The sequence below is a fragment of the Myotis daubentonii genome, chromosome 7 (genome assembly GCF_963259705.1).
Source record: "Myotis daubentonii chromosome 7, mMyoDau2.1, whole genome shotgun sequence".
Taxonomy (NCBI): Eukaryota; Metazoa; Chordata; class Mammalia; order Chiroptera; family Vespertilionidae; genus Myotis; species Myotis daubentonii.
The window spans coordinates 13,104,128-13,129,332 of NC_081846.1; the positions used below are offsets into that span (position 1 = coordinate 13,104,128).

Sequence of the window (25,205 nt, forward strand, 5' to 3'; positions counted from 1 at the left end):
GAGGACATAATCTTTGTATTGTGTGGAGCCTCTAAAGATCTCAGTGTGGCCTACGCCCTCCCACTGGGGTCAGACAGTAGCTTTGAAATTCAGTTATGGCTCCTAGAAATTCCCCTCGCTGATCCACTTTACCACTTCTACCCATCGAACCCCACTTCCTAAATGCCAACGAAGCTGACCTCGAAAAAGCAACAATAAAAAAAAGAGGCAGAGAACGTGCACATCAAGCAGACTGCTCGCTTTCGACTAGCTCCCCCTTAGATTGTTGAGAGCATGGGCCAGTGCTTATGCCCATACCTGGGCAGAGCCAACTTTCATTCACAAGATGCTGGTTCAGCATCCCCATTTCTGCTCTCCCAGCAGCGTGCCCTGCCCTCCGATATGCGAGCCCATGATCTTGAGGCCGAGTGAAGCTCATCCCCCAGTTCTCCGGTCCCTCGGCCGCTCCGCCACCTAAGAGGCTCCCGCCCCATGGAAGGAGCGTGTTCCCGTCACCAGCCTAAGTTTTGCAGCTCGTGGATGGAGCTGGTGAAAGGGGAGGCCTTGTCATCGAGAGGCCTAAGTCCGGCGCCTGTTGAGTTCAGTGTGAGGGGAGCTATTCATATATATTTTCTTTTTCACTAAACAGTTCTTGAAAGGAAGTGGTAGCTGCTGAAAGCACTTTTTATATCCACGCTGTCTAAATATTTGTTAAATTTGTCTGCCTGAGAACAGGAACGTAGAGTCTGACGAAGGGGTGGGGCCGAGGGAACTGTGTCAAGCCAGAGTGGGAGCCCGGACTCTCGCAGGCACAAGTCCTGAGAAGGTCCATCTGCTGTGGGTCACCACCCGCCTGACTCCACGAGGCCACGGGGACTGACACTCCGTGTCCAGTGGCTCCAGGCTGGTGGGCAGCTCCTGAATCGCTTGACCCACAGCTCCCGAGTCCTGTGCAAGCTCAGATCACTGATGAAACGCTCATTGTGGCATTTCTGCTGGGAGCAGTGGGGTGAGAGGGCCGACCAGGGAATCAAAGAGTGTCCGCCCTCCTCTCGCGAGGGAGACAGGTGTGCCGACCCTCAGCACGTCGCAGAGGCACAGTGGACGTTGTTGGATGGATGGATGTAAGTGGACATGTAAATGGAAGGAAGAACTATAATCTGAGGCAGAATGAGTAAGCGCTCAGGAAAGGTGTGACTGACACGCTGTGGTTGTGGGAATGAGGGCTTCATCGGGTGGCTTGGCAGGCGGAGAACCTGGGAAGTCTATTCGAGAGCAGGGTCCCCAGGGCTCAGCTGTCACTCGGCTCCACTGTGCTGGCCGCGGGAGGGAAACAGCTTCAAGCGAGGTCTCCAGGGAGCTGGCCATGGGGCCGTCGCCACAAAATGAGCAGGACCATTCAAGCTCACCTCCGTGTCATGCCTCCTGACTCAGTAGTTCACAGCGACGCTGCCACATTCTCCAGAAAGCCACAGAAAAGTGGATGCTAACACTATTCAGTTTAAGGGGACAATGTTAAAAGTTAAAAACAGCCGAACCGGTTTGGGTCAGTGGATAGAGCGTCCGCCTGCGGACTGAAGGGTCCCAGGTTTGATTCTGGTCAAGGGCATGTACCTGGGTTGCGGGCACATCCCCAGTAGGGGGCGTGCAGAAGGCAGCTGGTCGATCTCTCATCAATGTTTCTAACTCTCTGTCCCTCTCCCTTCTTCTCTACAAAAAATCAATAAAATATTTTTAAAAAAGTTAAAAACACAGGAGGGTATTATACTCAGCATTGCTGTTTTGAGGACAGGCTGAGGTAGGATCTTTGCATGAGGCAGCGAGTCTGCATACTTCTTAGGAACAGGAGTGCCAGCCGAGAGAGGTGGCTTGGGCGTGGAGACGTGGGCAGCCCGCTTTCAGGACTGCCGTTGTCTGTACGGGAGGAAGGATGTGGCTACAGTGGGAGGTATCCCCGCCCACAACGGCCATGCATCTGGGAAATGTAAGAAAGAAGACGAGAGCCCAGTGGTTTCTCGGAGCCATTGCAACCCGCCATCATGTCCATTCCAAAGAGCAGCTCTGCGCATGAACGGCCACTCGGTATAAAGCACATACATGTGTGGGGGTGCAAACGTCAACATTCTTCCAGGCGCCGTGCCCTGCACCCACCGCTGGAGTGCAGAGAAAACACACCATTTACATCATCTGCAGAACATGAAAGAAGCGCATGCACGTTCTAAAGAAATCTAAACACACACAGCTATGTTTGCTGGTCAGATTCATAGAGAAAGAAGCGGGAACCGTAAACACAGACACACATACCCACACAGAGGGCTCTGGAAGCCTTCGCCAGCACATCGCCCTGGCGAGACGGCTGCAAAAGGAGACTGACAGACACACACCCACCACTTGGGTGCAGGCAGGGGCCATGTGGCTGGAGTGGGAGGCGCATGTCTGCCCTGAACGAAGTGGCTTATAAAGGAGTCTGTACACTACCAGACTCTCCACATGTAAAGGGGCAAACCAAAACAACTCGTAAACTCCAAGGCTCTCCAGTCCCCAAATCCTGGGCAGAACAGAGAAAGGAATTTTAAAATAACTTCAAATTCAGCACTGGAGACTTAAATCACTGGAAAATGTGGGGTTTTTTGTTTGTTTTTCTGGTGCTCCTTGGACCAACGTTCAAGATCAAGTTTTCTTTCCTGGTGCTGGGGGACGTTTTGGGAACTGAAATCTCTGGGGTCACTCACAGGCAGAGAAAACCTGGAGGGCCCCCTCCCCCCACTCCTCGAACTGAGGAACTAGATTCACCTTCTGCCATCAGGCCAAGCTCAGCTGCGGATAAATCCCACATGTTGTGAATAGCTTTGTGCGTACAGATTCTTCTTCCGCTTGCCGGGTGACTGTAAAATTTACAGTGGGGAACCACGGAGTGGGCATTTTTCATAGCGGAGTCCTTTGGTCTGAAACCATGCCCTGCAGCTGAAGTCCCCCAGCTCCTGGGGACAGTCTCCGCACCAAGGGAACTTGAGTATCTGTGGACGGAGATATTTCTCTGTCACCTCTAACCCTGTAACACATCACAGAAAAGGGATCTTGGCTTGGGTAGTTATCTGCAAGGCTCAGCTTTTGTGTCAGGGATCGGCACCCTGTTCTGAGATCTCTTCTCCACATTTGATTCTCAGCCGCACCCGCTCTCCAACACTGTGACCGAGGTTTAAATAACGAGATGGCAGTCTAACGGACAAAGTCACGATGATAATGGATAAGTTTGATTTTTCCTGCATAAAAAGGATAAAACTGTGTGTCTACCTCATTCCAAATAAAGCAGGGGATATACCCATGTATAGACACATGTCAGAGATAGATACACACTTTTTTCTTTTTTTTTAAAGCACGTCAGATTGAAAAATTCTGTGCCATCAAATGCCGGCCTCAGAACCTGGAGGCCGTGGGGGCTTTAGAAGCTCACATTCCCCCGGCCTCCCTTAGGCTTACTGGGTGTCCTTTGTGGAAGCCCCCCCACTGTGGGGAGGAACCAAAGAAAGATTCCACAATGAATTCCCCACTCCCGGGGATGAGGACTCCCTTCGCCTTGGAAGGGAGAGATGATAGAGCCACCTCTGGAAGGAAGGTCCATGCCCCTCCCAGCTCTGGATGCGTGCTGTGAAGAAAAGCTATTTCCTCTGGCTGAGTGGCCCGCAGGAAGCAGGCCGCACAACGCTAACCTTCTCAAAGGTCCCTTCGGCCCCAAGTCCTGCCAGCTGGCTTGGCCTCGCCAAACTGCCTCATCTGGCCATTGAGGAGGCCTGGGAGCTGAGGGCTAGATGGTAACCAAAGCCAGGGACTTGCTAGGAAACTGGGGTGCCATCCAGCTCCTCCCGCTGGCCCTGGCTGCCCATTGGGCTGCCCTGCCCCGGAATGATGGGGTGCAGAGCTGCTGAGATGTGGCCCACAGAGAGCACCCCGCCCCCCCAACAAATCCTGAAGAGGCTGGCTCTCGCCCGTCCCAGGGTCCGGGCCCAGCTGCCAAAGCTCAGTGCTGGGGATGTTGGAATTTTCTGCCTGATGCCGCCACCCCCCGCTCATCTGCATGATACCTTTTCCAAGTCAGACTTTGCTGCTCTCCAGACAGTCATCATCAATAAAGAGACTCACGGAGGGGCCTCTGCAGGAGCTGCGGATAAAGACATCGCCCCAGGCCAAGATCCGCATATTGACATCGCATAGTTGCATTTCTGTGGGCTCCCAGGGGACACTTCCTGCCAGTAAACACCTGCTTTATTGAGGATTTGGGTGTGTTTTTTCTTCATGCTTTGAGGGCCTATTTATCCTCCTCATAAATCCTGCTTCTTCTTCTTTTCATTTATTTTAAAATCAGAACGTCGTGAAATCCATTCTACTTGTCCGGCAGTACCCACGCGGCATTAACTTGTCTCAGAGGGCGCCCTGTGCGTGTCACGTCCAGCGGGCTGGGCTGCATGTCCTGGGCCGTCTCTGGGCCTCCCCTGGCAGAGGGAGGCTGGGTCACAGTGTTCTGTGAATGTGACTCCACCTAGAGGCTTTAGGCGTAGGGTGGCTGTAGTCCTGTCACAGCTCCCGCCGCCCGCCAAGCCCGCCCCGGGGTGCAGTGTGTGCCACATGTAATAAGGACGCCTCCCTGAGTCCCGAGAAAGCAGACACGAGCGCTTAGCAGCACAGCAAGGCCACCCCACAGACAGGGGCCAGAAGCCTCCCCAGTGGCAGCACAGGGCCGCATTTTTCGAGACTTGCTTGCCGAGCGGCCTTTCACAGCCCCAGCGCCCCGCTGTGATCCACCGGCTACAAACGTCGATTGTTCATTGTCTGGCCGCTACAGAGCAGCTCGTTTTAATATAGTCATGACATGAATGAGACCCGAGCTCCCCTTTGCCCCTCCCCTGGGGCACCTTGGATCTTGGAGGGAGAAGGGGGCACTCGGTTGGCGCTGGTACAATAGGGGCTGTGTTGAGGTCAGCGATAAATAAGGGGTAACATTGTTTGCCCTGCTGGCAATCAGCAAGCCTTCCTTAAGGATTGAAATAACTTACATTTCTGGAGCAAGCAGCTGAGTAATTGAGAAAGAAGTCTCTGTTCCTCTTTTCAAGAGAATCTCTCCTCTCTCTCTCTCTCTCTCTCTCTCTCTCTCTCTCTCTCTCTCTCCACACACACACACACACCCCCCCCCCCAATTCCTCAATTACTATTCTTACTCTTACATGCAGAGCAAACCATCTCGCCTCCTTAATTTCTCCCTTAAAGAGGGTCCCGCTCACGGGCTTGACACGTGAATGGGAAGAGTATGTTGCTTCAAGGGCCACTCCAGTGGAAACAAACACCCCAGGAGCAGGGATTTAGGCCCAGGCATTTAAGTAACTCATGCAACAGAGGCAGCTCAGACAGGCGTCTTCTCCTCCTTTCTAATGCTACGGTTCCCTTTGACATACAGGCTCCGAAGATTGTTCGAAAAACTTCACAAGCCCCAACGGGACCATCGAGTCGCCCGGGTTCCCCGAGAAGTACCCACACAACTTGGACTGCACCTTCACCATCCTGGCCAAGCCCAAGATGGAGATCGTCCTGCAATTTCTGACCTTTGACCTGGAGCACGACCCCTTGCAGGTGGGAGAGGGAGACTGCAAGTACGACTGGCTGGACATCTGGGACGGCATCCCGCATGGTGAGTGCTGTCGCTGTCACCAGGCACTGCGCAGGAGCCTCTCCTGGGCCTGCTAATGGCTTTAGGAACAACAAAAAGAGAGAGCGAGACTTCAAACCTCCTTCGGGTTTGTATCTGACCCACGGTGACTGTCTTGTCCTATCCTACACCAAGGTGGTTTCAGAGATTGCAGAAGGGCAATCCTTTCTTGGGGACACTGGTTTGGAGAAGGTTAGGAGGAGACGGAGTAGACACTTGGGTGAGGATGAGAAAAGCTATCGGCGAGGCTCTTTTCTCCTTCATGTTGTCAGGATTCCATAGAAGATGACTCAGTGGCTACCCTCTGTGCCCAGATAGGACTCTCAAGCCGGATTGATGAGGTGTAAATCCCGTTCTGCTTAATAGTGGCTCTGCAACCTTGCACAAGCTGCTAACCTGTCTGTCGTATCTGTATAAATAAGCTGCTGTTGTCATCATTATTATTACTATAATTCCATTATTATTAATTTAGTCATAGATGTCAAAAGGGCACATCACCCAGGCCAAGAGGAACCAGGAACCTGTACTTCTCGGCAGGAGACCAGCATAAGGCTTGGGAATAGTCTGTATCAGCGAGGAAACAGCCTTTCGCTTTGGTAGTCATTCTAAGTGTTCTGCCCCATAACGGAGACTCGACAGCTAAGCAGTTTCATTTCCTGAGAAAAATACAAGATTTAGTCATAAAACTTGGGTTGGAGCTCTGTTATTTCCGTGCTGTCTGAACAACGAAAAGTCACGTGACCTCTGGGAACCTCGATCCTTTCTTCTGTAGAGCAGGCGTTATAATGGTACCTCTCCTGCCCATCTCCCAGGGCTGTGAGAACAGAATGGGCGGGTCAGTGAAGGGACCCTTTACGGTGCAGGCGAGATATTAGACATCGTTCTTAAAACATATCTTTGGTTGTTCTTTTACGCCAAGGCATACAGAGTGAGGCCCCACTGAATGACTTGCGTTTGTGGGGAAGGAGGACATACTGAAAATGGAGTTTGACGTTTCCGTATCTGTTGCCCTCTCTTTGTTCTGCATACCCAGTGGGTCCCCTGATCGGCAAGTACTGCGGGACCAAGACACCCTCTGAACTACGTTCGTCGACAGGGATCCTCTCTCTGACCTTTCACACGGACATGGCGGTGGCCAAGGATGGCTTCTCTGCCCGCTACTACCTGGTCCACCAAGAACCGCTAGAGAGTGAGTTGGCCGGTTGGGAACCTCTGTCCTGTCCATTCCTCAGAGGAGGGAGGGCGTGCTGACCTCTCCAAGACCAGGGGCCTGGCGGGCATTCTGCAGAACTTGCACTGGCATCTGAGTTCAGAGAATGGGAGCTGCGTCCTCTTGTTAGGCAAAGATGAATGAAAACAGAACACATGTCCATCCGGGCGCTCGTTTCTTTAAAGGAAACAAATAGTATGTGTACCAAGAATCAGTTATTCCCAGGGAAAGTTACGGGAGCATCTCAAGTTTTCTCATCTATAAATAAAAGGGAGGTTAGTTAGGATATCTATATAACATTCCCCCTGTGCTAACTTTGACTCTGGGACCCTTTTTCTTCCTCTCCAAGCCTCGGTGACCATTGTCAGAAGCAGCCATTTTAAATCTCTCTCTCTATATTTTGACGTTAAACATCTCCGGCCCCAGCTAGAGCTTATCCCACACTTCCCTTCACACTTCCAGGACCCGCAGCCTTCTGAGCTCCCGCTTCGTGCCAGGCACTGTGCAACATGCAGCTCTGAGCCCAGTGCTGTGGACTTGCTATCTGGGCCATCAGTCTCCTGCCCTGAGCTCCATCTTCATATCCGCTCCTCCTGAGATGTGCTTCAACTGCGCTCCCGTTTCCCGTTAGAAACCCAGATGATAACCTAAGGACTGAAGGAGCACTTGAAGGATGGTTAGAGCAGGGGAAGTCCGCCATGACTGTAGGCACATACCCCATGCTTACCTATAGGCACGGCGGCCTGGCCTGCTGCAAAGTCGATGGGTTTTATTCTGGGATTTTTTTTTTTTTTTCTTCAAAGGGCTCATGAATATTGAGTGACAAGAAAGTAATATTGCAGATTGCACCAAAGTCTGCAAATGGCCAGAGGTGTCGTAAAACTAAATAGGTCTGAAACCTGAAAAGCTTGCTGGTCCTTATCAGACACATGCACTCACAAATAGTGACCAGTGTCTGCAGTATCCATGGGAAGGGCAGCAATTGAACTGATGGCACAAGATCAGAGGAAGGGACTTCGGGGTCCATCTGCCCAGACGGGTGGTTCGGGGGAAGGGAGAGTGACATGCACATGCTCACAGAGAGGTCTCCTGAAGACAGGTACCTGTTGCTTTGTAATGTGTGTCTTCTGTGCTAGAACTCATGAGACACTGGAGTGAAAGAAACAAAGAAGCAAAAGATGCCTTCTGGGTGTTTATTAATGAAGCAGGCTTCCCACGATGTATCAGCCCACCCAGATTGCCACAGTCTATCACACATGTACCTGTATTTCAGTCATGGTGCATCTGGCGTCTGTGAGCATCTGTAGCCTGCAGCACTAACAGTTCTTGTGCTTTGGATTGTATTTTTAATTTGTGTGATGATTCTTATTTATCCACAGCCTGATTTCTTTTAGGTCCAATTTAGTTTCTTTCAGACCCAGAGGGGTTGTCAAGCTCTAGGACTTGGTGTAGTTTTTGTTTTTGTGTTTTTTTTGGTTTTTTTTAACATGGGAGTGTATAATTAGGTCTTTAAGATGAGAGAGTGCCTGCAAGGACTTGTCCCAAGAAGGGAGGTGTGTTTTGCGAGTCCCAAGGGTATGAGATTGAGATAACTCTGTGCTTGACCATCTCTGCTCCCCAGACTTTCAGTGCAATGTCCCTCTGGGAATGGAGTCCGGCAGGATTGCTAACGAGCAGATCAGTGCCTCCTCTACCTACTCTGACGGGAGGTGGAGACCTCAGCAAAGCCGGCTCCACGGTGATGACAACGGCTGGACACCCAACTTGGATTCCAACAAGGAGTATCTCCAGGTACTTGCTCAGCTATCAGAGGGTGCTCAGGGTGTGTGTGTATTGGTGGGCAAGGGGGGTGGCTCCTCGTCTAGAGTGGACAAAGGGCACAAGGAAAATAAACACAGTATCCTTCAGAACACCATTCACTCATCCATCCATCCGAACAGACACATGTGCCGGCATGAATAGGCTGTGCAGGCACCGTGCCGAGTGCTGGGCTAAATGACGAGTAAGATGGACGCTGCCCTGCTCCTGTGAAGCTTACCAGGCCTTGGGGACGCTGTTTGGCCGAGATGCTGTTTGCCCTGTCGCTGTAGACACCCAAGGAACCGTCTCTGAGCAGTTCCAGGTCTTCCTCATCCTTGGCACAGGGAGGCATCAGAAATGTGATGGGGGGAGGGGGTGGCAGGCGTCTTTCTAAGGTCACGCTTGCGAGTCACTAGCTGAGCAGGGCAGCTTCCCATGATCCTTGCTGTTCGGAGGAGCCCTGCCAGGCAGGGTTTGCACATAGCTCTCAGAAGAGCACCTGGGGAATGTCAACACCAGGAATGGCACTCCGATTGCCTGGCTGCTCTACAGCATCTTCTCAGACTAGTTTGCTTCCCTTCTGAATAAGACTTGCCGTCACGTTAAGTAATCCTCCCTTGCATGACAGACGTGTCCAGTTCTCATCCCCAGGGAAGAGCAAGCTGCTAGTTCCCTGCTTGAGCAAGGCCCTGTGACTCACAGCAGGCAGCCGTGTGGCCCGTTGACAAGCCTGTCTTCGCTCCGGTGCCACACGGTCACCTCTGCTCTGAGAAGGACACGGCAGAACACACAATGGGGAAGGGAGAAAGACCACTGAGAGACTTTCAGGGAGGCACTCAGCACAACCCGAAGGCCATTTGTCACTGTCTGCCCTCCAAAAACCTTGCTCATCCTGCAAAGCTTCCAGAAACTTCTCCCTTATAATGGGCATCCCATTGATCGTACCTTGAGTTGTGGTCCTTAATCACATACTTTCTCTTACTGCCAACCACCTGTTTATCATGCACCGATACCGCACTGGCTGCTTCTGTTGAATGCTTACTAGTGCTGAGCGCATGTGAAGTAGCCAGTAAAGGCTTGCTGGGTCAAATTTTACCAGTGTGTGCTGGCTAAATTTTGATCACTTGGAGATGACCATTAAGAATCGCTGTGGCCCTCGCTGGTTTGGCTCAGTGGGTACAGCATCGGCCCGCGGACTGAAGGTTCGATTCTGGTCAAGGGCACATACCTCGGTTGCAGGCTCAGTCCCCAGCCCTGGTTGGGACATGTGAGGGAGGCAACCAATCAATGCGTCTCTCTTACAGCGACGTTTCTCTCTCTGTCTCTCCCCGTCCCTTCCAAAATCAATGAAAAAAATATCCTCGAGTGGGGATTAACAAACAAACAAAACGAAAAGAAACGCTGTGGCCAGCAAAAGAATGACATCCAGCGATTTCCAAATGGGTTTGGTGTTGTAGGAGGGGAGGTGCGTCGAAATGTTGGCCATCCTCCTCATGGAGCAAAGGTCAGGTCTTGGTGCACAAGCCTAATTGCTTGGGCAGACTCTGCCTGCCCTTTGACCCCTGACTGACCTGAGCAACTAAATACACAATGGAGTGAGGGAGGGGAGACAGACCTGAGCTGAGATTTTGCAACTCGGGCATCGTCAGTGAATTGGATTGAATTGCACTGGATTGGAGTGGATTGGATTGGATTTAGCCATTGTTCCTTTAAAGCAGGATCTGCTTTGGCTATCCAAGGCAGGCTGCTGTTCAGTAAGAAGGGGTCATGCTTCTAGACATTCAACGATTCCCTTAAGATTAAACTTAATACTGTCCATTCAGATTTGCAAAAAGAGAGAGAAATAATCGTTACGATTTCAAAGGTGTCCTATTTAGTGTCAAATAAGTTGAGTTTCACTGTCTAGTGCAGTGATGGTGAACCTTTTGAGCTCGGCGTGTCAGCATTTTGAAAAACCCTAACTTAACTCTGGTGCCGTGTCACATATAGAAATTTTTTGATATTTGCAACCGTAGTAGAACAAAGACTTATATTTTTGATATTTATTTTATATATTTAAATGCCATTTAACAAAGAGAAATCAACCCCAAAAAAATGAGTTCGCATGTCACCTCTGACACGCATGTCATAGATTCGCCATCACTGGTCTAGTGCAATTGCAAATTGGCCCTTAATCACTGATACGTCTGAGTGATCACAGACACAGGTTGTGAGCTGCGATTGACCATTGTGTCCTTCAGAGAAAAAGCAAGACGCTGCCCCCCTTACGTCCCCGCCTCTCTTCCTCAGGTGGACCTGCGCTTTCTCACCGTGCTCACGGCCATTGCAACGCAGGGGGCGATTTCCAGGGAGACCCAGAATGGCTATTATGTCAAATCCTACAAACTGGAAGTCAGTACCAATGGTGAAGACTGGATGGTGTACCGGCATGGCAAAAACCACAAGGTAAACCCGTTTCCCCACCTCACGGGCATGCTGGGACGGAGCAGGACAGGCGGGGAGAGAGGAGCTTCCAGGCAGCTCCACGCGGGGAAGGAGTCTTGTTCAGTGCAGCTCAAATAACTGATGGAGACATGGGAGATGCTGGCCCGGAAAATACTCTTCCTTATGCTAAAGTGATTGGAAAATACCATTTCTCCAACAACCTGGCTGCTGTTGCATCCTGCAGAGCAGAGAGAGAGAGCGAGCGAGAGAGCGAGAGAGAGAGCGTGCTTGCAGAGTACTCTCTGACTGCAAATGAAGGAGAAAATCTGTTCCCAGCCCTAGTCTCCCCGCACAGGATTCATTGAGCATTTATGGCCGGAGTCCCTTCCACACGCTGGGTTAACAATCACAAAACCACAGGAACCGGCAGTTCAGGAGTTACCGAGGTCTGGCAATGAAAGGGCACAAGTCCTGAGAGGGATCACAATGTCCCAAAGAAGAAAGGGGACAATAAATAGCGAGGAGAAATCCATGTGTCGGGATGGCATCTGAACAGGCAGCCCTGCTTGGCACAGAGCAGTGAATTCTCTCTCTCTCTCTCTCTCTCTCTCTCTCTCTCTCTCTCTCGGCTGGGCCTTCAGCATTGAGGGCTCACAGAGGTGTGGCCGGGCGGGTGATGTGGGGCTTTTGTTGGACATACGGACGGATGTCTGGCGCTCAGAGTTCTGCAGACACGTGGCATTCTGGCCCTGGCATTGTGGCTGTGCACTCCGGGCCTGGGGCCTTACTGGCTGGTGGGCTCACCTGGGTGGGGGAGCTCTGGTATCACTAATTGGCCCAAGGCCCGGAAGGAGCATGCTCACCCTTCTCTGGAGGGGACTGGGGACAGAGGGAAAGGGGTCCCCTCTCTAGGGCTATTGTTCCACCAGAGCCCTGGTCCTTCGGGTTGTGAAGGGTCGAATGGGACACAGACCTAGAGAAGCCAAAGGCCTTTCCCAGCAGCGCCCTCCGCCGGTCACTGACCCCAGGCAGCTGGCTCTTGCCGTGCAGCTGGAAACCTTGGGCCCAGAAAACCCTGAGCTATAATGTTGGTGGCACCGTTTCACTCGGGAAATGTGAGATTTTAAAAGAGTGGATTTTTTTTTTTTACATCAAAATTGCCATAGTAACATGGCACCATTCATCTGAAAACCGTGGCTTCTCAATATTACTAGGCATCAATGCACACAGACACAGGAATTCCCCACTTCACAGATAAAGGGGGCGCGCGAAAGACGCCCTCGCCCTGACACGTGGGGCCAGGTCTGGTTTCTCACTGACTTCATCTGTTGCAGAAAGAGTTGTCAAATACCCTTTGGAAATGGCCAGCCTGGGTGGGCACTGGGGGCTGGGAGTGCTGTGCACCGAGTCTCCCCCCGCCCGCCACCCCCACACTCATTTTCATGCCTTCTTTCTCCACCCACCCTTTTCAGTAAGAAACTGGTAGAACCCAGGGCTTCGCCAGGTAGACGAGGGCCGGCAGCTGGGTAGCGGCGTGGCGGGGGGGGGGGGGGGACGAGGAGGCTCACCTGACCGCCGCCCTGTCCAGGCTCAGTGACTAAGCAGTGCGGGCCAGAGGGATCCTGTAGCATAAGCTGATTTTAAGAGCATGCAGATGGACCGGATGCTATTTAAAACACCATTTGTAGGGACTCTGCTTTTGGAAATACCTTAGCGCTGCACATTTTGATAGAATGCTGTCCTCCCTGGCTTTACCCCCGGTATTCGTGCTGCAGGGGAGATGTTCCCTGCGAATTGAATTTTGCTTTCTGGGCGCCTTTAGAATCATTCTCCTCAACTTTTTCATATTGGATCTCCCCCTCTCTCTGTCTCTCCTCTTCCTCTTCCTCCTCCTCCTCCTCCTCCTCCTCCTCCTCCTCCTCCTCCTCCTCCTCCTCCTCCTCTCCCTCCTCCTCGTCCTACCCTTGGCTAAAATTTCCCCCCAGTAGTCAAGGGATAATTTGTTTTTGTTTTGTTATTTTCTGTTTTTTAGTGAGTCAGTCCTGCCCCCATAAAGGCACTGGGGCAGAGGAGTAGCATGTCTGCTTCTTAGAAATTCATCCTCTTGGTACCTACAAGGAGGCGGGAGGATGCAAAGCCTGCCAATTGCACATTGCCCCCTCCCTCACGCCCCCTCGCCCCTGAGGTGTGGAGGCGACAGGGGAGACCTGCTGGGCCCTCCCTCCACGGGTGATCTCCCTGCTCCTTCATTAGCAGATCCACCTCCCAGACGGCGGTATTTAACGTGCAGATTCCATACCGTTCAGGAGCCTCACGGCTCTCTGGGCTGTGCGGGGTGAAATCGCTGAGGGGACCATGCCAAATAGATTTGTCAAGTCTGCTGCAGTCTGATTTGATGCCACAACAGGAAGGCGGGGTGAGGAGGGGACTTGGGGGCAGTGGAGGGAGCGGCTTCGTCAATGCCAGGCGCTACCACTGAGCCTTTCTTTGTAGCTGCTGGATGGTGGGCGCCGTGCCAAGCTCACTGTGCTAAGTAGTAGCTGGAAAGCCAAATTCAGACAGCAGGACCTGTGAGCAAAGCGTCGCCGAGGTGGAGGCGGCAGCGGGCTCTGCTCTGTGGTCAGGGGGAGGGCTTGCAGATGCAGACCAGTGCACCGGGTGTGAAGGGGAGGCGGGGTGGTGTTTGGGGCCGGAATGTGGGAACCTGGTTTTATCCCCTGCACACCAATACAATGGACCAAAGACCAGGGAATTGGGGAAACTGGAGAAAAACAAGATTAATGAGCCTCAAGGTGATGGGGGATGGCCGTGCTATTTCCTTGCAAAACACTGTTTAAAAATTAGACCCAGGCTGGGCTAAGGCGAGGACTGGGCCTGTGGGGGAAGGAAGTGAGGAAAACTCAAGGACTCTTTTCCAGCCTCCCCCAGCCCAGAGCGGCCTCTTCGTCGTCGCTTTCCATCCAACAGGTAGCGGTGAGGTTGCCTGAGAGAAAGGCATGACACTGTAGCCGTGGGTAGGGCGAGCATCCCCCTTCAATACGTGGCACGGTGATGCAGGCCATATGCACAGCACATTCCCCAGTCCTTCTCCGTCCCACATGCCATAAACATGGAACCTATGATTTTCCTACAGGGCGGGTCCTCCTTATGCACATTTATGGCGTAACCACAAGGCTGGGAGCTCGGCCGCCTGCTGGAGCCCAGACCCAGCCCATGTGCTCCCTTAGCTTACACAAATTGCTTCCCATAGATTTCCTCAGAAACCACAAGCAGAAAACGGCTGCTTTTGGTTTCCCCAGCTGTATTAATAACACCCCAAACATAGGCAGAGTGTTGTAAATACAACAGTGCACGGTTCGCGGGTGTGTCTGTAATTACAGGCGCAGTGGTGCACACATACAGCCAGGGAGAGGCGTGGAGAGAGAGGGAGGCGCTGGAAGGCAGGAGGCCTTGGCCAAGCTCCTGCTCACCTTGGAGATGCCGGTTCAGAGTCTGCACTGGAGGGAATGAGGCCAGGACCGGTGTCCCGACAGGGGGGCACAGGGCGTGGCCCGTATATGTCTAAGCAAAAGCCCCGGCCTCCAGCCCTCCCTTACTCAGTAAATGTGGGCAACTCCCCTGTTGACACAGCTCTGGGTACCTTCCTCTTGGTCACAGTGCTGCTGGGCTATTCTGATGTATTTCGAAGAAGTTCTAGCTAAAAGAGAAAGCCAAGGGGGTTAAATAGATCCTGATGACCACACTGAGGATGGGAGGGTGAGACTGGGATGAGGAAAGGTTTGGGTCCGAGAGTGTTTCGAATGGCCCCCTGGTGAGTGGCAGAAACGCCCGCCCTACGCTTGACATATTAATGTAATGATGACCTCCAAGGGGCTCGGAGAACCCTCAGGCACCGACTTACTCACTTCGGAACTTAACAGGGTTTCAAAGACTGTGGACTTGAAACGCTGAGACGAGTCATTTGCCCCCTGAGACTTGGGGAACCGGGCAGTCCCTGCCGAAGGCACCTGGTCACCGGGCTCTGATCCCCGGCAGGTGTTCTCACAGTCTGGCCCATGCCTTGCTCACCGTCTTGCATGCAGAGGGAACTTCGTCTAGAGGTCAGGAGGGGTGCCTTTGCCTGGAGAGCCTGGTAGGGAGATCTGAAGGCAGGTCACGTCTGGACTGCGTGGCTCGGAGGGCCAGGCTCGGCGCTGCAGAGTTTGGGCCCCGTCCTAGAAGCCTGAGGATGTAGAGTAGAAAGAAGTTGCTTTGCGTCTGATTTGGCCATATCCCTCGAAAACAAACACCCCCACTTCAAAAATCCTCTGTCCTAGATTTGTTTTCTAAATTAAACCAAATCACTTGGAAAGCCGTTGGGGAATTTGAAAACCTCTGCAAAACGATCAGAGACTGGGGAGGGGAGTGGTGTTGGGAAACCGGACTCCCCAGATCAGTCGGCTCACAGGTGGGACCACATGGCATCCATTCTGACCTTGATGCGCCGGGTGACCTTGATGCGCCCGGTGACCTTGATGCGCCAGGTGACCTTGCAGATCTCCCTGAGCAGCTCTGTGCCTCAGTGTTTCCATCCGCCCAGATGGAATGGTGCCCCGGCTACTGCTGGCCCAGCACCTTGGGATCCACAGATGGAAGGCTCTCTGCCGACATAATTAATGTATTAGGCCCACAAAGCTCTTCGTGAGCAGAAGCAAGTTATCCATTTAAAAAGTAACAAGGCCCCATGGGATATTTATCTGCCTCTTTTAAAATCCGAGGTCTGGGCGGGGCCTGATAAGCCATCCAGACCTCTCCCTGCATCCGATGGGGCCTGAGAGGGTAACCCGCTTAGCCTCACTCTCCTCTTACGGTGCAATCAATTCCTCCAATTAATAACTTTGAATTCTCCAAAAACACCTTTTTGCTAAACCTCCTAGTGGATGACTGGCTTCCCCTTATCCTTTCGGTGTTGTAATTGTGTTTGTTGTGTATCAGATTAGGGCAGTGACTCAAACCGTCAGCCAGCCATGGCATCAGCCTTCAGAGTCACGGCTCTGATTGCGTCGTCTCACCAGGGCTATGTGTATTCAGAAGAGGGCTGGTGCCCTTTCCAAATTCAAGTCCCCCCCCCCCCGTGTCTCTGCCCCCCTCAATGACAGCAGGGAAGAATCCAGGGCCCTGGGTAATTAAGTTTGTCCCTTATCCGTTCGCCCTGGGATGAGCTCAGACCTTTAGCCTCTCTACTTAGGAAGCTCAAGGGAAAATTTCATTATACATAAGCTTGGAACCTTTTCTCTCTTGGGCTCCCATGGCTGGCTTCACCCAGCTCCCACGGGTGCGGAATTGTCTCCGGGAGCTGAGACCAGCCACCCTGGCGCTTTCAGCCCTGATGCTAAATTCCCCAAATTTCCCAGGCCACCACTGTGCACAGGGCCAGAGGGACAGAGTACCTAAGCAAGGGGTGTGGACAGGCATCACCATTTTGCTTGGGGGCCCTGACCCTGGGGTTTCTAATGAGCACCAGAGCCAACACCTCATCTGGTGGATTGTGGGGTTCTTTGCTCTCGCCGTTTTCCTTCTTCCGTTTGCTGAGATTCCCCTGGAAGAGAAATGAAGGAGTCAGATAGGCTCAGGGCCTCCCTCCCTGTACCCTTTGCTTTCTCATCTGCCCACCTGCAAGTTTAAAAAAAGTGGCAATGCCTGGCTGGCGTGCTCAGTGGTTGAGTGTCAGCCTAGGAACCAGGAGGTCAGTGTTCGATTCCCTGTCAGGGCATATGCCCAGGTTTCGGGCTCGCTCCCCGGTGTGGGGTGTGCAGGAGGCAGCCAATCAGTGATTCTCTCTCATCATTGATGTTTCTCTCTCTCCCTCTCCCTTCCTCTCTGAAGTCAATAGAAATACTTTAAAACGTGGCAAGGCCTGTTTTAGGAGGTTTTCCGTGTGGAGGGCCCTTCGCAGTTAGAAGGTCAGTTTCTCCCCCGGCTTTGCAGGAGGATGTTGGCCATCGCCTCCAGCCCTGCATTGCTCTGATGCTCCCTCTCCCCCACCCCATCTCCTCCAGCCCCAAATCCCTGAGCGGCCCTCCACTCCTCTCCTCCTGATGCTTTCCTGTCTCAAATCCTGAAACCCTAATCCTGTTAGTATGTATGTTCCAGGGCTCAGCGTCTCCATGGGGGTAACATAATCCTGCAGTAAATCTAGCAGCCCCACCAGGCACACACAGATGGGGATGCACATATTCTCCCCACCCCCCACCCCCAGGCAGAACCCCCCCCCCCGGCGGCCCCGCCCCACACCCCGTGACACGCTCCTGCCTCTCTGTCTCCTCCTTCACATCAGCAAAACCGCTTGATGACAAAAACAGCCCTAAAGTGAAGGAGGAGGAGACAGGAGGGCATCGTGGTCATAGTGAGCATTTGGTGGTGAGGGAGCGTCTTCGCCCCACCCCCATCCTTACCTTCACTGACGTCCCTTCTGACTCTGCATCTGGCTGGGTTCCCACATCCACTAGAATGAAAGCAGCTTAAACCAAATTTTATCGTCTTTAAGGAAGAGTTTTAAGAGAGAAATGTCAGGACCGTGATTTACAAAAAAAAAGGGGGGGGGGAATGTCCATTACTTAACATCATTTTCCCTGAGTGCAACAGCCCCCCTGCCCCCCACGCACGCACACACACACCGCCCCTTGCCTGTTTGGTGCAATAAATTAATTAAACAGGATGGCATTCATTAATTAACAATGCAGTTATTTATTTTTTTAAATATATATTTATTGATTTCAGAGAGGAAGGGAGAGGGAGAGAGAGAGAGAAACATCAATGATGTGAGAGAATCATTGATCAGCTGCCTCCTGCATGCCCCACACTGGGGATTGAGCCCACAACCTGGGCATATGCCCCAACTGGGAATGGAACCATGATCTCCTGGTTCATAAGTCAACGCTCAACCACTGAGCCACGTCGGCCGGGCTAACAATTTATTTTTACATGGGGATTCGATAGCTGGTTTTAGAGGAAATGCGGGGGAAGGGGGTGGAGAGTGAAGACGGGCCCCGGGCTGAGGATGCGTCGGTACAGTTGTTTCTGAGACGAATTTTTAACAGGAGCTGCTCCTGGTTCCCCCCGTTTCTGCCCTTCATTCCCACCTCCCCTCTTTCCGCCTGCCTCGTCCTCCTCCTCCTTCGGTGTCTGTGCCAAGTAGATTGAAAAGGAGAAGTTTGGGCGCAATGAAACATTTATTAGTGGAGAGAAGTATTTTTTATTTTGTTAAAGAAAAAAGTGGAAGAATGTCTCCTGCACACTTTCTACCTCAGGGCCCCAGCGCTGTGCTGGCTTTGAAAAATTTCCTGCTTTCTCTGCAGTCCCTGGAGCGGGCTGCGTTCAGATATTTACAGCAAAGTAGAAACAAACTGTAGGTCGCACCACAGGTAATGAAGAGACAGGCGTGCGCAGACTGAATCCCGAAGCCCTGTGCGAAGGGGAGGCCGTGGCCACACCCAGAGCCTGCATCTTCCGCCAGGGCCTGCTGGCTGAGCCAGGGGAACAGCCAGGTAACACCGTGAGCCTTCACCCCAAGGCCTTGGTGGACGGGGCACCTCCACCGTCCTGGGCACCTGGATGTTGATGGCAGACACTAATGGCTGTAAGAAAGGGACTGCGGCCCTAGCCAGTTTGGCTCAGTGGATGGCGCGTTGGCCTGCAGACTGAAGGGTCCCAGGTTAGATTCCAAACAAGGGCACATGTCTGGGTTGTGGGCTCAATCCCCAGTAGGGGGCATGCAGGAGACACCAATCAATGATTCTCTCTCATCATTGATGTTTCTATCTCTCTCTCCTTCTCCCTTCCTCTCTGAAATCAATAAAAATATATTTTAAAAAAGAAAAAGAAAGGGACTGAGGCCTGGCAGGAAATCTCCCAGCCCAGAGGCCTCCGAGGTAGGCAGGCTGAAACACTCACTGTTCTCAGCCAAAGTCACTGCAGTAGAGTGACGCTTTCTGGGGCAATATTTCTATATAGATAATGCCCTTTATTTTACATAATATTACAGTTCATGCCTGTGAGCTCTCAGGCATGGTCAAACATGTTGATTTTCTTTTCCCGGTTTGGACGGGGCACAGTATAGATAATAATACAACTGGGGTGTTGGATAGCAGCCAGCATAATTGGCAGGTGCCCCCTCCCCCAGAGGTGCAAATCAGAAAATCCACGAGGTGCTGCTGGTTTCAGATTCTCTCTCACGGAAAATAAACCAAAGGTCTCAAGAATCAATTGGAAAGTGTTGGATTATGTTCAGCATTCAGCGAGGCACCAAATGGATTATCCAAACCACTTTGTGCCCTGAATTGTTTTTCAGACTTGCTTTTACAGAGATACATTTAAAGAAATCTTTATGCTCAACAGAGCTTTTATAGCTATATCCTATACAGGTTTGTTTGTTTTTTTCTATTCCCACTTCTTCAGGAAGCGAGGGTCACCTTGAGCCTATTTCTGGTTTTCCTTTGGGTAGTAAGGCAACCATACCAGCATTTTTCTTTTAAAATTGACAAAAGTGTGCACCATCTGTGACATCCAGCTTTTAAAGCAGATGTTATCGTTTGATCATCGCATTGGATACAGGCCTCGCTGGGTGTACCACATGCTGACAACCCACAGAGTTTCCTCAGCCTTGGGGACATCTCACTGCGAAGTGATGGTTTGAAAATTTCTGGCCTCGAGGTTCCACTTGGGAGTCGATGGCTTTCAGAACTGGAACTCTTCCGATTTAACAAAGACCTGCTTGCTACTTGTGACGCAGCTTCCACTCTGACATCTGCCCTGGGTGTAGTGCAGGCAATGGAGCCGGCAGGAGGGCTGGTAGACTTAGCAGCATCTATCTGCAAGCCTGTTAGAGACTTCATTTTCCTGAAGGAGAAACCAAGGTATCTAAGGTTTATTGATTTGCCTATAGTGATTCAGTGAGTCGGCAGGGAATAGGGAATAAAACCAATTTCCTGGCAGCATTTCCGGTGCACACAACTCCTTACCTTGCAATGCCTAGACTGGAAGCCAAGAATCCATCTCAGAGAATTTGATCAGAAAACAGATGACGGTGATTCGGAAACCACAGAAGCATTGAGAAAGTCATAAAGATGTATAATATATGATCGCATTTACCAGCTATAAATAGGGAGAGGCAGGGAGAAAAATAGAGACCTTGTAATTCCATTGGGTCAGGAGGAAGAGAATGTGCTTAATATGTCATTAAAAATGGATTTTCATAAATGGCACTTGGATAGCTTTGGGCAAAAGACAATATGTAAGGAGCAAGGTGTGGTTATTTATTACTCTTCGTTATTAATAATTCGAACTGTTATTGAACCAAAACATCAACGAGGTGGACTCTCCCTGTGAGTGGGGTGCTCACCACGTGTGTTCTGGCATCCCTGTAAGTGTATGAAAACCCACAGCACTTGTCCACAAAAGCTCTGAGCCTCCAGGGACCACCGGATAACTATGGTGCCCTGTTACAAAGTGGACACTCCCAAGGCAGTGCTGGATAGGAAAACTCTTGTGAAGGAAGCCAGAAAGAGCAAGAATCGGGGGCCAGAAAGGACCTTACAAATCAACTCACACAATCCCCTCATTTAATAGAAGAGGACGTTGGGGCCCACACTTTTGAGCTAATTAGCAGTAGAATCTGTCTCCTGAATCCCAGTTCAGTGGTGGTTGGGTGTTTTGGGATTTCCCCTCCTACTATGCCACATTCAGAGTGGACAGTATATGAATAGTTTCATAAAATAATATGGTATTCCTTCAGCAAAGGGTCCAAATTTCAGGGGGAAAATATAAGCACAAGGTCAAGAGCAAACAAAAATCCAAGAAGGGACTGGGCTCAGAAACGTGAAGGGTCATTTGAGGCCACGTGGGAAGAGCCTCATTTGGTCCCGGGGAGGGAGACGCTGGGCAAATGGAGCGGCAGAGGGACGTTCAATGTGAGCAGCCAGGGTGATGGCCTGGGGCAGGTAAACCAAGCGTGTGCCTCCCTCTGGCTGATGTCACTGTGGGCAGAGACCTGGCGGTGCTCCCTCCAAGCCTGTGAGCACATGCGTCATGGGAAAACCAACCTTCTCCCTGGACATGCACACACCCGAGTGCACACACATGCAGCCACACTCACGCACACACCAGACTCCCAAAGGCAGTCCAGAGACACAACCATTCCTGAGGGGGAGGGAAGAAAGGTTCCTTGGTATTATCTGCCCAAGCTGAGCAATGACGGGGTCAGATATTCAGAACATATGCAACATGTTGTGTTTCTAAACAGGACCAGCGTGTGGGTACCGTGGATTGCAGCTGGGTTTAAGTTTGAATCCACTCCACACCCCAATTATGCATTCACATGGCCATCAAGCCCCTCCCCTCCAACTCTGTAGCATCTCCTGACGGAGGCCACACACAGTCATTGTCACCGCCCTCAGGGAGCTGGCCAGTGGAGGCCCCCACTGCCCACAGCACCCACCAAAATCAGCAGAGTGCTGCCCTCGCTTCTCCTTGCCAAACAACACAAAGGCAACCAGCCTCTGCCGCCCACAGAAGCCTAGGAAAACTGATGGATCTCCCCCGAATGCGGTCTCTTCACCTGTCCCCTTCCTCAGAGCCACGGAGCCCTCTATCAGCACCCAGGAGGCCAAGGAAAGGGCCTGGGGAGGCCAGACCTTCCTGGGCCCTAGTCCCTCCTTCCTGCCATCCCTCTCTGAGATGAAGAGCCTCGGCCTCTCTCTGAACTTCTCCCAGCTGCCCGGCTCTCCCCTCTTTCTGTGGGTTTCCCTGGCCCTTCTTTGTCTCTTCTCCCCCCTCTTTATCCTCAGTCACGAAGCATCAAGCAGCCAGAGCGAACCTGGGCTATGTGAGTGTCCAGCGGTCCTGCCTCTGGGCTTCCTGTGACCCGCAAGGCAGTTGAGGGGGAGACTAGCCACCTTAGGACCAGGACGGAGGGAGGCTCCCAGCAGTCCGTGGGCGCAGCACCCGGAACAAGAGATTTAAACAGAATGTGCTGGGCTGGTGAAACCTTCCTTCCTCTCCTTTCCTCTGTTTGTCTTAAGCAAGCCACATCTCATTTGGTTGCAGAAGGTGTGACGTCTCTTAGCCCTTCACCCTCGCCATCAGAGGGGAGCTGTGTATTAGGTGGCTCTCACCTTGGACCTGAGCAAGCAGGACATACGGCGGGGTCCAGGCTGCCTGACGGCAGGGCTCCTACATACACTTCCAGGCTGTTCATTGGCTCTGAGCTTCTGGCCGCTCCTTGCTGTTACCCAGAGCATTCTCAGTTGGGATTATAAACACACTGGTAACAGCCGCTCTGCCTCAGCGAATCCGCGCTTGGAGACCTTCCGGCTCCAGGACTCCTAGCCACCAACATAAACGCCGCGCATGTGTCCAAAGAGATGCGAGTCCACCTAAGAGACCGCGACCTAAAAACATGGCAAGGCCTTCGGGTCCAGGCAGACCTCTCCGAGCCTCAGTTTCCTCATCAGTAAAGTGGGACTAGTAATACCTGACCCCGGGGTATTGTGGGCGTAATTGTCTTTACAGAGTGTCTGGCTCGAAGGTGTTCATATTCAGATGTACCCGTGTCCCGGCCTGTCAGGGACCCCCTGGCACGGCCCAGGTATCAGGAGCTGAAGCATCTATCCCCAACCCCCACCCAGGAGAAATTGCTCGCTGCTGCAGAGTCGGCTGGGAGTGGATTTACACCCACATGGTTGTGACAGCCATGACAGGCATGATTTAAAAGTGGTGGTTGGTTAGTTGGCCTTTCCCTCCACCCTTACCCAGGAAACCGAGAGGAACTCGCATAGACTTGCCCCAGCCACTTTGTTTTCTATGGAGCGCACGCCCACAAAGCATCAGGTCCATATGGCCGCTATTGATTCGGGCCATCTGCTAGGCCAGGACTCGCTCCCACCATGTTGGGTTAGAAGCTCTTCCCAAAAGCCTTTCCTCCCATCAGAGGCGCCTTGGTCAGATGGGGACAGGGATGGATTTCATTACAGGGCGGGGACCACAGTGAGAGGAAGCCGGGGCAGGGCTCCGAGGGGACCGTCTGCAACCCTGACCGCACAACAAAGGCCAGGAGAACCCAGAACATGCTGATTGACACAGGGGCACGGGGCTAGACGGGGCCCCCCACCCTTTCACCCTTTCCTTCATGGCACAAGGAGGCCCCTAAGTAACTAAGGAAAACAGCAGATCATCATTAAACACCCTGCAAATAGCGCCAGACGCCTGCAACACAAGGAAAGGGGAGAGTCAAGTTCAAGCTAGCGGGTGAGGTCCGTTGGCCCTAAAAGAGGACATTTCTGCTCCATTTTTAAAGGAAATCCCACTCTTTCCCCTCTCCCTCGGCTTCTGACATGTTTTCCTTTTCCAGGCGCCTTCCTCGGCTCGCTCTCAGCGCAGGGGCAACATTGTGTTTGTCTCCCAAAGTGTGTGCGAAGACCCCCGATTGTTTTCAAGTCAGAACTCTGTGGGACATTAACGTTGTTCTTCATGGCGCTGCTCAAAAGGCCCCCAACCACAAGCCCACTGATTATTTGTAAACCGGAGGGGAATAGCGTTCAACAGAACTTTCCCACCCGCTTCAAGGGCTGCGCGCGCGGGGCCTCGCTGCACGTGGGGATGTGACTCACGTGGTTCCGCGTCCTCTGTCACAGGTGTTCCAGGGCAACAGCGACCCCACGGAGGTGGTTTTGAACAGGCTGCACACGCCGCTGCTCACGAGGTTCGTCAGGGTCCGCCCTCAGACCTGGCACGCGGGCATCGCCCTCCGGCTGGAGCTCTTCGGCTGCCGGGTCACAGGTGAGGTGGCGCCCCGGGGAGGTTGGGAGCGGATTGTGTCCTGGCTCCGCTGTCTCTCGGCCCATGATTGCACCGCGTGACCTTCCGAGAAGGAGTGGCTCGGGGACTCAGGTCCCAGCAGCCCCCCTCTCTTCATTCAGGGGTGTTTATTAAACATCTACTGTCTCCACTAGCTAACATCTATTGAATGCTGAGGCGCCAGGCTCCATGCCAAGCACTTGGGTGTGTTATCTTCCATAACCTTCAGAAGTGCTCTTTGAGGCTGGTGTTCCTAGTCTCTCCATTTTACACCTGAGGAGACAAGACTTGGAGATTTAGGTCCCCCCCGCCCACCCACCCCCCGCACTCCCCCACCCCCACCCCCCAGCACTATGCGGTAGAGCCAGGATTTGAAACGAGGCAGTTTGAAAGAGCCCGGCTCTCAAATAACATTTTCTGGTCCTAGCTGGTTTGGCTCAGTGGATAGAGCAGTGGCCTGCGGACCAAAGGGTCCCAGGTTGGATTTCGGTCAAGGGCACATACCTTGGTTACAGGCCCCTCCACGGCCCCGGCGCTGGTCAGGGCTTGTATAGGAGGCAACCAATTGATGTGTTTCTTCCACATCAATGTTTCTCTCTGTCTTTCTCTTCCACTCTCTTTAAAAATCAATGGAAAAATGTGAGGATTAACAACAAACAAACAAACAAACAACACTTTCTGCTGCCTCAACTGGGGGCCAAGAGCTATGCAAGGCATTATGGATACGGGGATGAGCACAACAGACCCAGCTCGGGGGGGGGGGACAGCTAGACAAGTTGGGGAGACATAGTTATAAGCCAACAAATGCACAAATAAAGGTAAATAAAACCATGATAAAGAACACTGTAGGGGACCTGCCCCAGTCTTGGAGGTCAGGGAGGAGGACTTCCTTGAGGAAGTGGTGGCTGAGCTGAGGGCAAGGGGCACACAGGCCTCCCATCCAAGTACTAGCCAGGCCCGACCCTGCTTCACTTCCGAGACCAGACAAGATGGGGTTCAGGGTGGTAAACCACACAGGCCTTACAGACTAGAGGGAAAGGCCACAGGGAGTGGTCACCGTTTGCTCAACGGCACAGGGGCCAGAGGGACCAAGAGAGAAAGTGAGAGGGCGGGCAGGGAATGTGGGCCGAGACCCCAGGGGTACAATGTGGAGGATGGATTAGAACCGTGGTTCTCAACCTTCCTGATGCCATGACCCTTTCATACAGTTCCTCATGTTGTGGCGACCCCCAACCAAAAAATTATTTTCGTTGCTACTTCATA

The 25,205-nt window shown here is 52.3% G+C and overlaps 1 protein-coding gene across 4 annotated transcripts in view; it reads left to right on the plus strand.

The window, feature by feature from the left end:
• Window positions 1–25,205, plus strand: part of NRP2 (neuropilin 2) — a 119,722-nt gene that overhangs the window by 38,785 nt on the left and 55,732 nt on the right. For all 4 annotated transcript variants that reach the window (XM_059702880.1, XM_059702881.1, XM_059702882.1 and 1 more), the window contains exons 4-8: window positions 5,429–5,659; window positions 6,711–6,866; window positions 8,509–8,678; window positions 10,977–11,132; window positions 23,780–23,924. In XM_059702880.1, the coding sequence (XP_059558863.1) occupies window positions 5,429–5,659; window positions 6,711–6,866; window positions 8,509–8,678; window positions 10,977–11,132; window positions 23,780–23,924 (858 nt within the window). The remainder of the gene's footprint in view (window positions 1–5,428; window positions 5,660–6,710; window positions 6,867–8,508; window positions 8,679–10,976; window positions 11,133–23,779; window positions 23,925–25,205) is intronic.